Source organism: Colius striatus, chromosome 19 (assembly GCF_028858725.1).
Source record: "Colius striatus isolate bColStr4 chromosome 19, bColStr4.1.hap1, whole genome shotgun sequence".
Lineage (NCBI taxonomy): Eukaryota > Metazoa > Chordata > Aves > Coliiformes > Coliidae > Colius > Colius striatus.
Genome location: NC_084777.1, coordinates 9426970 through 9440102, shown reverse-complemented (window position 1 = coordinate 9440102; position 13133 = coordinate 9426970). Strand labels below are relative to the sequence as shown.

The following is a 13133-nucleotide window of genomic DNA, read 5'->3' as shown; positions in this document are numbered from 1 at the left end:
GCCAGACTCTGTGTGGCAAGATCTGCTGCACATTTACACCTCTGTCAAGAGCTCATTTGCTTGAGGAGAGGCCAGAAAGGCTGGCAGTAGGAGCAGAACACAAGCATCTGAATTATTATTTCCCAGCTACACCCAAGCTCCTTCCCAACCACTTTGCCCATAGAAGAGGCAGCTCCAGAAGACCTGGCATTTGGGAGCTGGCAGAAGAGTTGCCATTGCTCACAGGATGTCTACCTCTGCTCCAGAGGCATCAATCTATCAGGCAACATGCCCTTAAGGCTGTCTTTTGGCAGCAGATTAAGTTAATAGGAAAAAACCTGACATCATCACCTTTACATGAGAAACATCCCTTGTAAGGCTTTCCTTGTTTTCCTTATTGATTATTACTTTTAATTTAAAAGAAACAAGGAAATTCAAATGCACACACTTTAAAATACAGCAAGAGGTGAGCAAGCCTTTGTAATTAACTTGGTGAATGGGGGAAGGAGGCAACACCAGAGACATTTTCACTGTCTTGAGAACAGCTCAAAAGAGAGTGAAGAAATCCCAACTCTGAATATGCATTCACATGCTCAGTCTTAACACTGATCTGTACCGACAGATTTGCAAAATTACACCAAGTGTACTCAGCACTGTGAGTATGAAGTAGGATGACCAACAGCAACATCCCTGCATTGGTGTTCAAGCCATCACTACACTGAAAGATGAAGACCACACTGGTGACTGAGCTACTCGTAACTATCTCTTAGCATATTTGTATTCTTTTAGCTCTTTCATCAACCATCCTTTCTAATAAATTATTCAATTACTTCTGTAGTAGTATATATTATTGACAACTTTGTATTCTGTGCTTACAGAGATTTTGCTCTGTGTGCTCCAACTTATGACAAATTTCAACAACCAAATTTTAATAGATAATCCACATTATGTTAATTGAAAGAGCAAAGATTAACTGAATTTAACACACGGAATCAACCTCGTTTGTGGTCAATAACAGGTGAAACAATTGTAGAAAAAATAAAATACTCTGCTTTTGAAATCTGGATGGCCAATAACAAAAACCCCCTGTTAAAATGAAATACTCCCTGTCCCATTGATAGCTGAGTCCAATATTCTTGTTTAAGAAGCAAACTGATAAAGGAGAGAAAAATGCTACTAGCCACCAATACAGACAAGTCAGAGTGGGAGCTCTCTCAAGCCCAAGAATATTTCTGGTTGTCAGAGGCTAAAAAGATTATTTATTGTTTCCTTCCTAAACCCAGCTCCACTGCCACCTGTTCAGAATTTACTATAAAGCTGTTAAACAAGACGAGAACTTTGATGCTGACTGTGAAAACAAGTTTCACTGTATCTGACCCGAGCAGCACTCACGACTGATCCAGAAGCAAAGGAATTTGATTTTTTTCTTTAAGCACAGCTATCTTTTTACCTTTATAAGCTGTTTAAAAAAATGTAAATAAAATAACTCAGTGGACAATAGAGGGCATTCATCCCACAGAAAGACAGCCGCCACCCTTAGACATGAAATATCGCAGCACATTAAGTCATGAGACCCCGCTAATCAAAGCTGACAGGGCCCTGAATGTGATTTCTGCTGAGACTTAGCGATATCATGGGGCACTGAAGCATGCACAGCCTGCCAGACTGCCCCTGTTCATGTGACAATGGCTTTTATTCCCGAAAGGGGCCTGCGAGTGACAAGAGTCCCCTTTGTCTCTAGGCTCCCGCATTCGCAGTGCAAGAGAGGTTCATTCAACCAGCCCCAGACACTCTTTGAAAGGCTGAAGTGTAACATAAGATGACCATGAAACACTAGCTTGCCTTCTGCCTACCCCTCATTCTTCTCAAGCACAGCCTGGCCTATTCAGGGCTTCTCACAGACTCGCTCGCACTGCATTACCCCCGGTCTGCTGAATCCCCGCATTGTCCGGCCCCACCGGCAGCCATCACCCTCCCCACAAAGCCATCCGCCCAGCCAGGCTCCGCACGGCCCGGCACAGCCGGGGTCAGGGGTGGCCTGGAGCCATGGCCTGTGGCTCTAGAGGCCTTGACGAAGCCGCCACATTCCACCTGAAGCCACCTGAGCGGGAACATTAAACCCTTCTGTCTCTTCATGCCAAGTAGCCCATCAAGCACGGAGCCAGGAGCTCCTTGGCCAGCTCCAGAGTGCCCTGCAAGGCCCCACACTGCCACACTCCTCCAGCAACTGAAACTCCACTCACAAAGGAATGGATAAAAACCCCAAATGGGCCAGACACCTCGAGAACTCACTTACAGGTCTCTGCCTTTTCCTCTCTCCCGCTGTGTCAGCCTCCTCTTCCCCTGTGAACCACTGGTGCCATCCTCTGGCCAGTGCTCCCCAACACCTGCCTCTTCCCCACAAACACTAGATGTGCTACTTCATCAGAGGCAAATCAACTCCACCTGTGCCCTCTCCCACCATCCTTGTACACAGCTGGTGATCCTCCTGCCCCCTACCACACCTACACCCTCCCCACAACCCACAGCTGAAACCTGGCTGCTGTGATTCACAAGCTGTGAATCCAGCTTTCCACCAGCGCCCCTGCAACAAGGCAGAAAGAGTGGGCCAGATGCACTTCAGGACCAAATAACCACCACGGCTGTCCTCAGGGATCTCATTTTCTGAAGAGATCTTTCTCCAAGGCCTCTGTGAGGGAAAGGAGCCTCAACCCACTGGAGACTGCCATGGTTTGGCTGCCACAGTAGGGAATGCATCAAAACACGCTCTAGAACAAATGCCTGGTGTCTTATCGTAAGTAAATAATGACAGCAAGAACTCAGAAGGATTTCTGTCCTTTCAGGTGAAAGACAGAAGAGCCAAAAATTTTATGTGTGAATCCCCTTTAGATGAACAGACCTGCCACAGCCCTAGTTCCAGGTTTTTGGGGGTTAGTTGCTGTGAACTTAGGTATGATTAGTCCCCAAGAGCAGTAAAATATTTCCTGTTATTCTTGAAGATAATTCTATTCATCCTTCTGGCAAGAAAACAAAACTAGAAGAAAGTTATGGCTGAGGGTAAGCAACAGTTGAGGTTTCCTGTTCTTCACACTGGGAATGACTAGTAAATGAGCTTTTCTGTGGAAGAAAGACCAGAAACACAATTCCACCAAAAAAAAAAAGAAAATGGAGCTTTCCACACCAGATCTTGAAAGAACTGCATTTCTAATGAAAACAATAATATCTTTGGAGCCATGAACTTAAAAAAATCACCCTTGAATACAGTTAAATAGCACATTTCTGTTAGGATTTTCAAACACTTATGTTTGAAAGGAAGAGAGCAAGAGAGTAAGTTTCAAGCAGTTATTAAGCAATTTAGTAAGTTTCAAGCAGTTACCTGTGAACTTCTAATCAAATATGAAATATCCTTGTTTCAGTATTCAAAGAAATCAACAAGAATGGAAATCCACAGTCTCACTTGGGAGTTTGGTTTTAGTGAAGAATAGGGTTTTTATAATGCGATTTGATCTTTTTCCTTTTCTAAACAAGATCAAGCTGTTCTATGCCATCAAAATAAACCATCTTGCTCTGAGAAAAAACAACTTTTTTTTTTTCCTTTTTAAAAAAAGGCACTAACAGTGTTTTAGTTTGCTCATGGGAACACTCACAAGGCTACCAAGACATCATGGTGATGCCAGAGATGCTGCAAGTACTATAAAGCACAGCGTAAAGCATCTGAAATGCTGGGTTTGTTGAATTCCTGCCAGTGGCAGCCACTCACACTCAAATACACGAGTAACAACATATTTTGAACATGGTAAAAAGGTTTTGAAACTCCTGAGACACTTTGGTTAGGGGAATCACGTGGGAAGAGAGAGATCTTCCAAGCCTTCGTTGCTGCAGGCAGATTGAAGATAGCACAGCAGGTCTATGACCAAGTACTAAAATCCCTTCTTTTTAGCCAAGCAAAACAAAAAAGAACCCAACCATCCCCTTATATTCTCCAAATTAAACCCTATTAACCTATTACTTTCAAAGGTCAAAAAAGGAGTGGAGAAAGGATTCACTGGCATTCTGTACTCAGCCATTAGAAAAAATGAGGTTGAACAGAGCCTACTCCTGTAGATGGGAAGGCCATGCTAAGCTGCACCATTCATGGTGTGCAGCTGCTGTGATGAAATGGAATTCCCATTGAAATGCATCCAAAAAAGGACACAGACATTAACAGAGGACTAGAGCTGGGTAGGTAAATTTATTTGAAAGACATGACCCACCTCTTTGTAATCGCCCTTGTGATAAAGATGACTGACATGTCCAAGCAAACAGTTCCGGTCTGCTGTATGGAGCTGGTAAATGCTAATCAGAGGGTCAAGAAGATTAGTTGGGCACTGGGCTAGTATTCTGAGTACACGGGCCTGCAGCTTCTTCAGCTTGATGCCAGACTGGAGGGGAAAAAAAAACAATACAAAAAAAAGAGATGGCTACAATTCAATGGCAGTTGAAAATGCAGCTTGTTTAAACAGTGGAATAAGCCAATTCCTTGGGAAGGGATTCTCCAATTTCCCCATGGAGTCTGCAAGCAGAAATCAGAACAAGATGATACATATTTTTTGCACAGCATCTAATTTAAAAACACGAAATGTTTGCGGGATAATTCTGGAAAAGGCATGTGGCCTTGTGCAAAAGTAAAATATGAAACTGGGAAATTGCTCTCTGTTACTAAGACAGCACTTTAGAAGTTCTGTCCTCTAGTTCCCAGCAGAAAATCTTTGAATCCAGTCACTCCTCTCAAGACAGATCTCACCTGTCAGGCATAAGGATTCAACTTTCATTCCCAGGCTTCTTCCTGGGTTCAAGAAGGGCAGGAAAAACAAAAGTGTTGTCAAAAGATACAAGTATTACCACCCATGGTTCTGCACAGCCATTCCCTTGTGACACAGGGATTTTCAGTGCCAGTAGCACTTCACTACACTTTGCAGATACTGCTATGGCACAGCTCAACACACTACACTTTGCAGATACTGCTATGGCACAGCTTAACATCTAAAAAGAGACATTTGGAAAAATGGGAAATGAAACAAATAAAACCCAAAAGTGTCTTGCAGATCAGAGCCAAAAGCTTACAAAAAGAGAAAACATGAGGTCAGAATATATGAACACATAAGGAATGGTAAACATTAGGATGTATAATCTGATGACCCAATGTTACAAAGCTAATCATTCAGCTTCTGGAAAGCCATACTGTTACCATTTTCTGCATTCTCAATGATAAAAGCTCCCCACCATATGGCAGGAATTAAGCAATCGTACAGTAACTGGCTTCTATTTGCAGAACTGGAAGAATATGCTGAGTAGATGAGTGCAATTGGTTTCATCCTGACAGCAGGGATGTGAGTTCCAGTGGGAAAGCCTCCAGCCCGGCAAAGGCTGAGAGAACAATGCTTGATCAAAGTGGTTTGATCTGGAAAGATGGAAATCCCAGCTTGGAAGGGGAAAGCGAGGTCTTGCATCACAGCTGCTAACATGATTTCATTTTTGGGCCAACATACAACAGATAACAACACCTCAGTACAAATTTCACACCTCATCTCACCGGGTTTGCATGGGATACAGAGAAGACACTGGACTATGGAATGAAGTCACATTGGGGACACTTGAGGGACATGAAAATCAATTGCCCTCTCCTTTCTCCTGGCTCTCTCACTCTCTCTTTTTCTAACCTGTTGAGCAGCAGGATGCTCTTTTATCCAAAGCTGCAACTCAGTGGTGATGCAATACCCAAGGGAATGCCCTTTTCCCTTCCAATCGCTGCTGCTGCTTTCCAGCATGTCCAGGAGTCCTGCCAATGGATCCTCCAGTCCTGCAAAGCTCCGCCTGATTTCTTCCTTGAGCTGCCGAGATACAAAACCACATTGTCATGTACAAAAAGATTAGTGAATCCTCCCTTCCCCCAGCTGAACACAAAGCTTTATTTTTTTTAATTTAATCTATTCACAGAGGTAACTGTTGCTATTCAGCCACCATCCGCGCCTCCAGTGACTTTTCATGTCATTACAGATTCCTTCATGGCTCACTGCACCTCAAACCCAATGGGAAAAGCAGCAATTGTCCACACTAATTATCCCATAAAGACAGAGAAGTTGTTCTGTGGGGCAGACAAAGCAGCTTGGGATTTGGGGGAGGGGTAGAAAAGAAGTGAGCTGGAGAAAGGGGTGTTATTAGGACTATGGCAACACTGAAGGTAGATAACTGGGCTCAAAAACCTACTCAACTTCTAATAGACCTACAAGTAATAAAGCACATAAGCCCCTCCTCCTCATCCTTGTACCACAAACTTTGCTATTTGACCTTATACCCACTTCAGCCACAATGGCATAACACTACTCACTGTAACAGGAATATTTGGGGAGTATGACAATAGTTTGGATTTTATACACAGGATTAGAAAGAAAGATCAGAGCTCAAACTCTGTCAGATTGCAAATCCATGCTCTCTTCCTTCAAACCTTCATGAGCAGTGTGTTTTCTGGTGACTACCTACTGCCACTGCACACCTCCACAGGGCTGTGTGGAGCGGCTTGGACATGGGAAAGCTCCAGGCCATAAATCTTAGGAATCCCAGGGTGATGTGTTCAGAAATGTGAAGGCATTGGACACTCACTTTGTGAATGTTAATAGGCTACTTACTACCCATCTGGTAGAAGTGATAAATTAGCAGTACTGAGCAATATCTTTATAATGTTTACATTAGAAGCAGTTTCCAAGGAGCTCAGAAGGTTGGCAGGGTGAAGACGTGGCATCCTTCAGTACCCACACAAGAGCTTTCACTGCATGGTACACGTACTGGTGAGGAGCAAGGCAAAAGCAGAGACAGAAAACAAGAAATCACTAGGAGCAGCTGCTTTCTTTCTTTTCTGACTAAAAAGCAAAATCCAAAAGATGCTCATTCCCGCCTGCAGCCAGCACTTGTAATTTACTGTATCCGCTGGCCCCAGCCGCAGCTTCCAATGGAAACAACGTAAAGTTCGAACAACGGTATGAAAAACAAACAACCAAATCTACAGAAAATTTGCCAATGGATTTGTTCTTTTTTTATTCATCTACAATAGTTACTGGAAAAGATGCTTTTCCGTAGCGTCTTTCATGTCCGGAAAAACCACAGGACCTATCATTTACAGCAGAGGCAGTTTCTTTCTCACTAGATTATCACAATGCAGTACAAAAAAGCTGATGACTAACAAAGATGTGACTTTAGATAACACATTTCTCCCTGTAAGTATTTTTCCCTGTGGCAAGAACTTGCGATGTTAAACACAGGGCTCCAGCTTCACTGCGAGATTCAGCAGAAGGAAAAGGCAAACTCTCGTCCAACCACAAATATCCAACACAACAGCCAAAGCAAAACAAAGCAGCTCGCCAACGAAATTGCATTGCTTATAAATGGCCTCTCTTCCACCCCCCAAAGCCCCACTTCAGAACATTTAGCCTCAACAAGAGCTTTGACCGCACGGCTCAGCTCCTTCTCGGGCTTGAGTCAGAGCCCAGGCTGTGGCAGGATGGGCTCCAGCAGACATGGCCCCTGTGTGAGCACAAGCATTTCACACACAGAGCATCTCCAAACACCGACACAGCTGCCAGGAGCACCAGCTGTTGTTATCTAGACCCAGTCCTGACTTCGTATCATCTAAGCTTTGATAAGCCTTCCCATCCTCCTAATGATCTGAAGACTTCAACTACAGCATGTATAGTTTAAGGGAGAAAAAACACCAAGAACAAGAAGGCATGAGACACCTAAATCAGAGAGGAAAGAGTGCTGTGCTGCCTGGCTGATCCTCTGCCAGGGAAGGATTCCTCTAAATGTGTAATTGCCATTTCCATTTCAATTGATTCCCATGGCAGTGAGTGCTCCTTGGGGCATTTCTACAGCCTGATAGACCATGGGAATAAGACAATCTTGCTGATGCTCAACTACATACTCCTTACATTCAGTGTTGGTCCCTTATTTCTAGTTATACAGCTCAGGCCAGTCTGTTGATGCTTCTTGGTTATTCCAGGACCTTCTTTCCCATGTAGGAAATGATCACTTCTCATAACTGTGCTTCAGAACCAAGGTCATGCCATGGACAGATGCCCTCCCCCTGGTCATGGCCACAGATTTGAGACCAATAGGTTGATTCACAGTAGTGAACAGAAAACATTGAATTACATTTACAGACAAAGGAGCTCCGTGCCATTTAAATGTCAGTGGAGCAGTCAGCTGGATTGAAGACAACTCCATTTACTGGAAGGGGACACTCGGATGTGAGCAGCACCACCTGCCTCAGGTGGCACACAGAGGACAGGGCTGCAGCTGCCCCTGCAGAAAGTGTCTACACTTGTTGTGGCTGCACTGTATGTCTGAAGGGGGTAATGCCACAAGCATGGATTAGTCCATCTCAGTGGCAGTGTGACGGGCTTGTGTCAGGACCTGTTGGGAACATTCCTGTTGCGCTATCCCCCTTAGAGGCAGCTGCTGCCCTGCCTGGTCCCACCGCAGCCCTCCTCATCTCTCTGAAGGTTTTCCTCATGCTTCAGAAACACATCCTCCAGGTTCAGAAACATGCTTCTGCCTAAAGAGTGTCCCAGAGGGATGAGCTGCCCCACTGGGGAGCTGCAGCCAGCCTGCTCTGCTCTGCAAAACCAGGCGACTCGCTGGGATGCCCCTGCCAGAAACAAAGTGAGTAAGCAGAGCTGCAAGTGTGGCTCATGGAGATCCTCGAGCCCTACACCCTCAGCAGGAAAGCTGTGGTGGTCTCTGCCCAAGGCCACATCGAAGGGAGGCTCTATCCTTCCCAGAGTATTTTTCTTCACATGCCAGGGTACACAGCACAGATTCTGATGATTACTCTTCCCTACTGTTGTTTTGTGGGATTAACTGCCCTCGAGACCTAACAAATAATATTTCTTTTCCTCCAACCCTAACAAACCTTGACAGAAAGCTCAAGACATCAGAGCTGCTGAGCTCAAGTCTATATCAGTGACTGACCATTTAGAAAGGCATCTCTCACACAGTGCTTCCAGCTGCTTAATTATTCTGGTTGGGAACCACAGACTTCAGTAATGGAAAGTCTAAGTGTGGCAGACAAGGACAATGGCTAAACACTCCATACAGTGAGGATGTGGCATGTAAAACAAGGTGTCCAGCCATTTCACACAGGACACATTCCACATGGCAAGATGCAGGTCATTGGGCCTTTTAGAAGAAGACATCTTGGCTATGAATCTGCCTGAACAACGCAGAGTTAAACATGGTAAAGTCACCACTAAGCTGATGCATCTAGTGTTTTTGTTAGTTTTCAAGCTCCCAAATTTAGATGAAGTATATTTTACTCTGTATGAGAAACTGCCACGTTAAGCCCATAGGGTGCTGTATAAAAATACAGCACTAATTTTAGACAGGCAGTGTAAATTGCATTCACCACTCTAAAAGGCAAAACCAAATCAGAAAAAAAGAGCAAAAAGACTTTGAATATGAAGACTTTGATACCATTCCACTTGGCAAAGAGCACTTTTCTACTGACTTCAACCCTCATTTTTTTCAGCTACTGGAAATATTCTACCCCCTCCCCCAAAGATCCTCCATTGAGTGAACAAAAAAAGTGTTTAAAAGACAACAAAAGCAACTTTGATTTTTTTTTCCCCTCTGTAACTTCAGCTCTTTTATATGAGCCCCTGAGCTGCTTCACATCACACAGAGCTACCTTTTCTTTTCACTTCTTGCTGCAAATGCATAGGCTCTTTCCCTGTGTGCTGGAACTGAAAGCAATCATGAAGAATTGCAGGTCTGACCTAAGCGTTCTGCGTCTGGACATGCTCTGCATGCAGTTATTAACTGCAGCGTGGAGGGGAGGCTCAGCCTTACCTTCTCCATCTCTTTCTTTGTCCAGAGAAGCTGAAGGGTTTTCAGCAATAGGAGTGGGTCCTGGCCTGGAGGAGGGAGGAGAAAGAGAGAGAGAGAAAGAGAAAAGGGGTGAGAAAAACAAAACAAAACAGATTTATTGGCTCTGTACAGGCAGCCTAGACACACTGGTGCATTGTTTCACCGACGAGAAATCAGCTACTCCATGCCACTGTGTTTGAAACCACCAACCTTCCAACTGTCAGTCAGGATTAAAGGGCTAAAATCCCTCGCTCTGAAATCCTAACAAAATAACAGACATCATCCATGCATGGCTTTAACTAAACACCCACACGGGCTCAAATACTGAAAAGCTGTATCGGCACATTTACAACTAAATCACGCTGCTACTACGCATCAAATACATCCCCTCCGGTCCCCCCACCACTCTCCCTTCTACAAAGTACACCAAAACAGTCCTAGAAGCATCTTGCTCTGACTGGAAAGGATCATCAACGCACCAATTTTTAATGAAATGGCTCTAAAGCATTAACCTCATCTCAACCTGTGCCTGAGCAGTGCCGGAGCCCAGTGGGCTGCACACGGGGCTGGAGCGGGCTGGGCTCCGGCACAACTTGGGCAAGATGGTGTTTGAGGAAGAAATGCTTCTGAGATTAGTGGTAAGGCAAAAAAAACCCACCAAACCCAAGGGGTGATCACTTATTTCCAAAGAAGGTTAATTGGAATCTTCTCTTTTACTTTTCACCTAATTCCTTGAGAAGTTGGTATTTTGTATCTGTTATCATCCCCCACACCAGTGTGATTCATCACACCATTATTCATCATATCAGTATTTTGGAGTCAATTGTTTAGGAATAGTCCATTTTGAAAGCAGTAACATCTTTGATATCTGGTTCTGTTTAGTTCACAATCATTTGCTTACACACCCGTGACTCAGAATGTTCTGAATGAAAATCTCGTACTGCGGGAACAGCTGAAACGTGACGAATGAATTCAAAACCTGAATGAGCTCTCCAACCTCCCTCCTCGTGCATTTAGTGCATCTTGCCTTATGTTTTCATAAAGCCAAAAGAAAAAAATGCTACACTGAAAAGGAAACACCCTTTCAGTCACCTTCTGCATTCTCCAGTTACTAAACAGCTCGTTTCCAAAGGCTAGGTTTCTTGCTTAGTATCCCATCTCACTTCATATTTCAAGTCACAAAAAGCTACTTCAACTGTGAAAAGCTCTACCTCATCCAACTCCACTCTGAAGCACTGCATTTATAAAATACTGTGGAGTAGCAAGCTGCTTACTGGTCGAGCCAAGAGAATGCTAGTATCCCATTATTCACTAACCTCTGGGAAACACTAGCCAAATTGAAAATGCCACACTGACAATTCATAAGATAATATTTTCTCTCCTCTCTGGCTGTCCTGAAATCTTCAACTCTCCAAACATTGGCTGTTCTCAGCTACTGCCTCTCTTTTGGTAAAAGGAAAGTCTCTTTTTACAACAAAGCAGAAGAAAATCCAGACCCCTATTCCCCACAAGCTTAGCAGCTAAGAGCCCGGTTCAGCCCATGTGTGTGAGCACACATACACACACACTCTGCTCTTGGCCTGACTCCCAACTAAATTTATACACACACAAGAAAAAACCCCTTCCGAATGCAACCCAGTGTGTAACCAAATCCACTGTAAATCTGAACTGTAATTAACGCAGTGAACGAGCTGGAATGATACAGGAAATGAGAGCAGTTAGGAAAGCAGCGTTTCACTTCAGATACAGCCAATAATTCAACTCGTTAAAAAGCTTTCTAAACCTCAATCAACGAAACAAGCCCTTTTCTTACGTGACTTTTTCCTACCTTACCTCCCTGTAACTGAAATCTGATCTCACTGCTTTTTCCATACACAGACACATGAAAACCATCTCTCCAGTCAATTTTCAATAACCCAGCGTGTCGGCAGCGTGCCACTGTGCAAGTCTGGGTGAGGAGGAAACAACCTCCCCGTCCTCAAGTGCTGGAGGTGAAGGCAGCCCTGACACTGGTATTGCTGTGGAGGGGCTTGGGGCAGCCCATGGTCACTCGCAGGGAGGGAGGGGAACCACTCATCTTCTGGCATGACTGGACCTACAAGTTTTATTGTCCAGTCTGTATGTAAGAAAGGGGCAATTCTCACTCAATTCTCCACTACAGGGACTGAATAAGGAGAGAAACCACTGAAATAGTAATGGCAGGATTGTCAGAGCAGTGCTGCTTCCTTCCATACCTGGTAAGGCCTGTTTAGCATCCGAGGATAAAATCAGAGGCTTAATACAACAATATAACTGACAAGCAGTCACTCCTAGAGCCAAATATCAACAAGACAAGAAAGCAACTTTATGCTTTAGCTTAGTCCTACCAGAGTGGAAAGATGCACTGGATGCAGTGGAAAGATGATGTGGATCTTCAGCTATTGTATCTAGATACCCTCCACCTGGGCCAGAAGATGTAAATGTGAAGGTTCACATCATTCTGGGTCCTGAAGGAAATGAACTGTTCATCTTTTATTTCTCCTGCAGGACCTTTCATGGATACTGGCCTCCTCACAGTCCTCCTGCACCCTGAAAGACTGAGAAATTAGTGTCTTTGGCATGGATAATGAAGTAGTAACAGCACTGCTATGTTCACATTGGAACACTAGATAGGTTCCTGCTCATCAACATCCAGAGAAGCAGCAGGAAGCTAATGCCAAGGATAAAGAACGGGACCTTACAAGGAGTTCATAAGCCTTCAGAAATCTGGAGAGCAGATGATTGCTCAACACAAAAGGCAGAGAGAAAGAAACACAAGGGAAAGAAGAACAAAGCATAGTGACTGAAAAGCAAATGGTCATAAGTGCATGTGGGCTCAACTCAGAGGACAAGAAGAGCAAAATTCTGGAGTGACCTCCAGACACTGCAGGAGGAGCAAGAAGTGGTGATTACTGAGATACATGTTTTTAGGTTGGCCTAGATGATCTCTGAAGGTCCCTTCCAATCCCTACCATTCTGTGACTCTGTGTTTTAACAGAAACTCTGCATGACAGAGGCCAGAAAAACACCTTCCTATGTCATACCAAGAACACCCAGAATCTCTGCATCTAAATACAGTTAACTTCTGCAGAGACTCTTGCCTACTGAGTATGAGACTCTACATCCAGCTATTAGCAAGGGTTACTCCATGAGAAAAACAAACATGAGGCCATGTAAAACAGTAAACAAGAATGGTGTGGCAAGCAGGAGAGCATCAGCTTGCTCTGCTCCCCAAGGAT

At 44.2% G+C, this 13133-nt stretch overlaps 1 protein-coding gene across 9 annotated transcripts in view; it reads right to left on the bottom strand.

Annotated features, from left to right (window-relative positions):
- Positions 1 to 13133, bottom strand: part of EXD3 (exonuclease 3'-5' domain containing 3) — a 261724-nt gene that overhangs the window by 169407 nt on the left and 79184 nt on the right. For 8 of the 9 annotated variants that reach the window (XM_062011571.1, XM_062011576.1, XM_062011570.1 and 5 more), the window contains 3 exons: positions 9859 to 9923; positions 5679 to 5849; positions 4233 to 4400 (listed from right to left, as the gene is read on the bottom strand). The exons of the other annotated variant lie outside the window; for it this stretch is intronic. In XM_062011571.1, coding sequence (XP_061867555.1) covers positions 4233 to 4400; positions 5679 to 5849; positions 9859 to 9923 — 404 coding nt within the window. The remainder of the gene's footprint in view (positions 1 to 4232; positions 4401 to 5678; positions 5850 to 9858; positions 9924 to 13133) is intronic. 9 annotated transcript variants of the gene reach the window in all.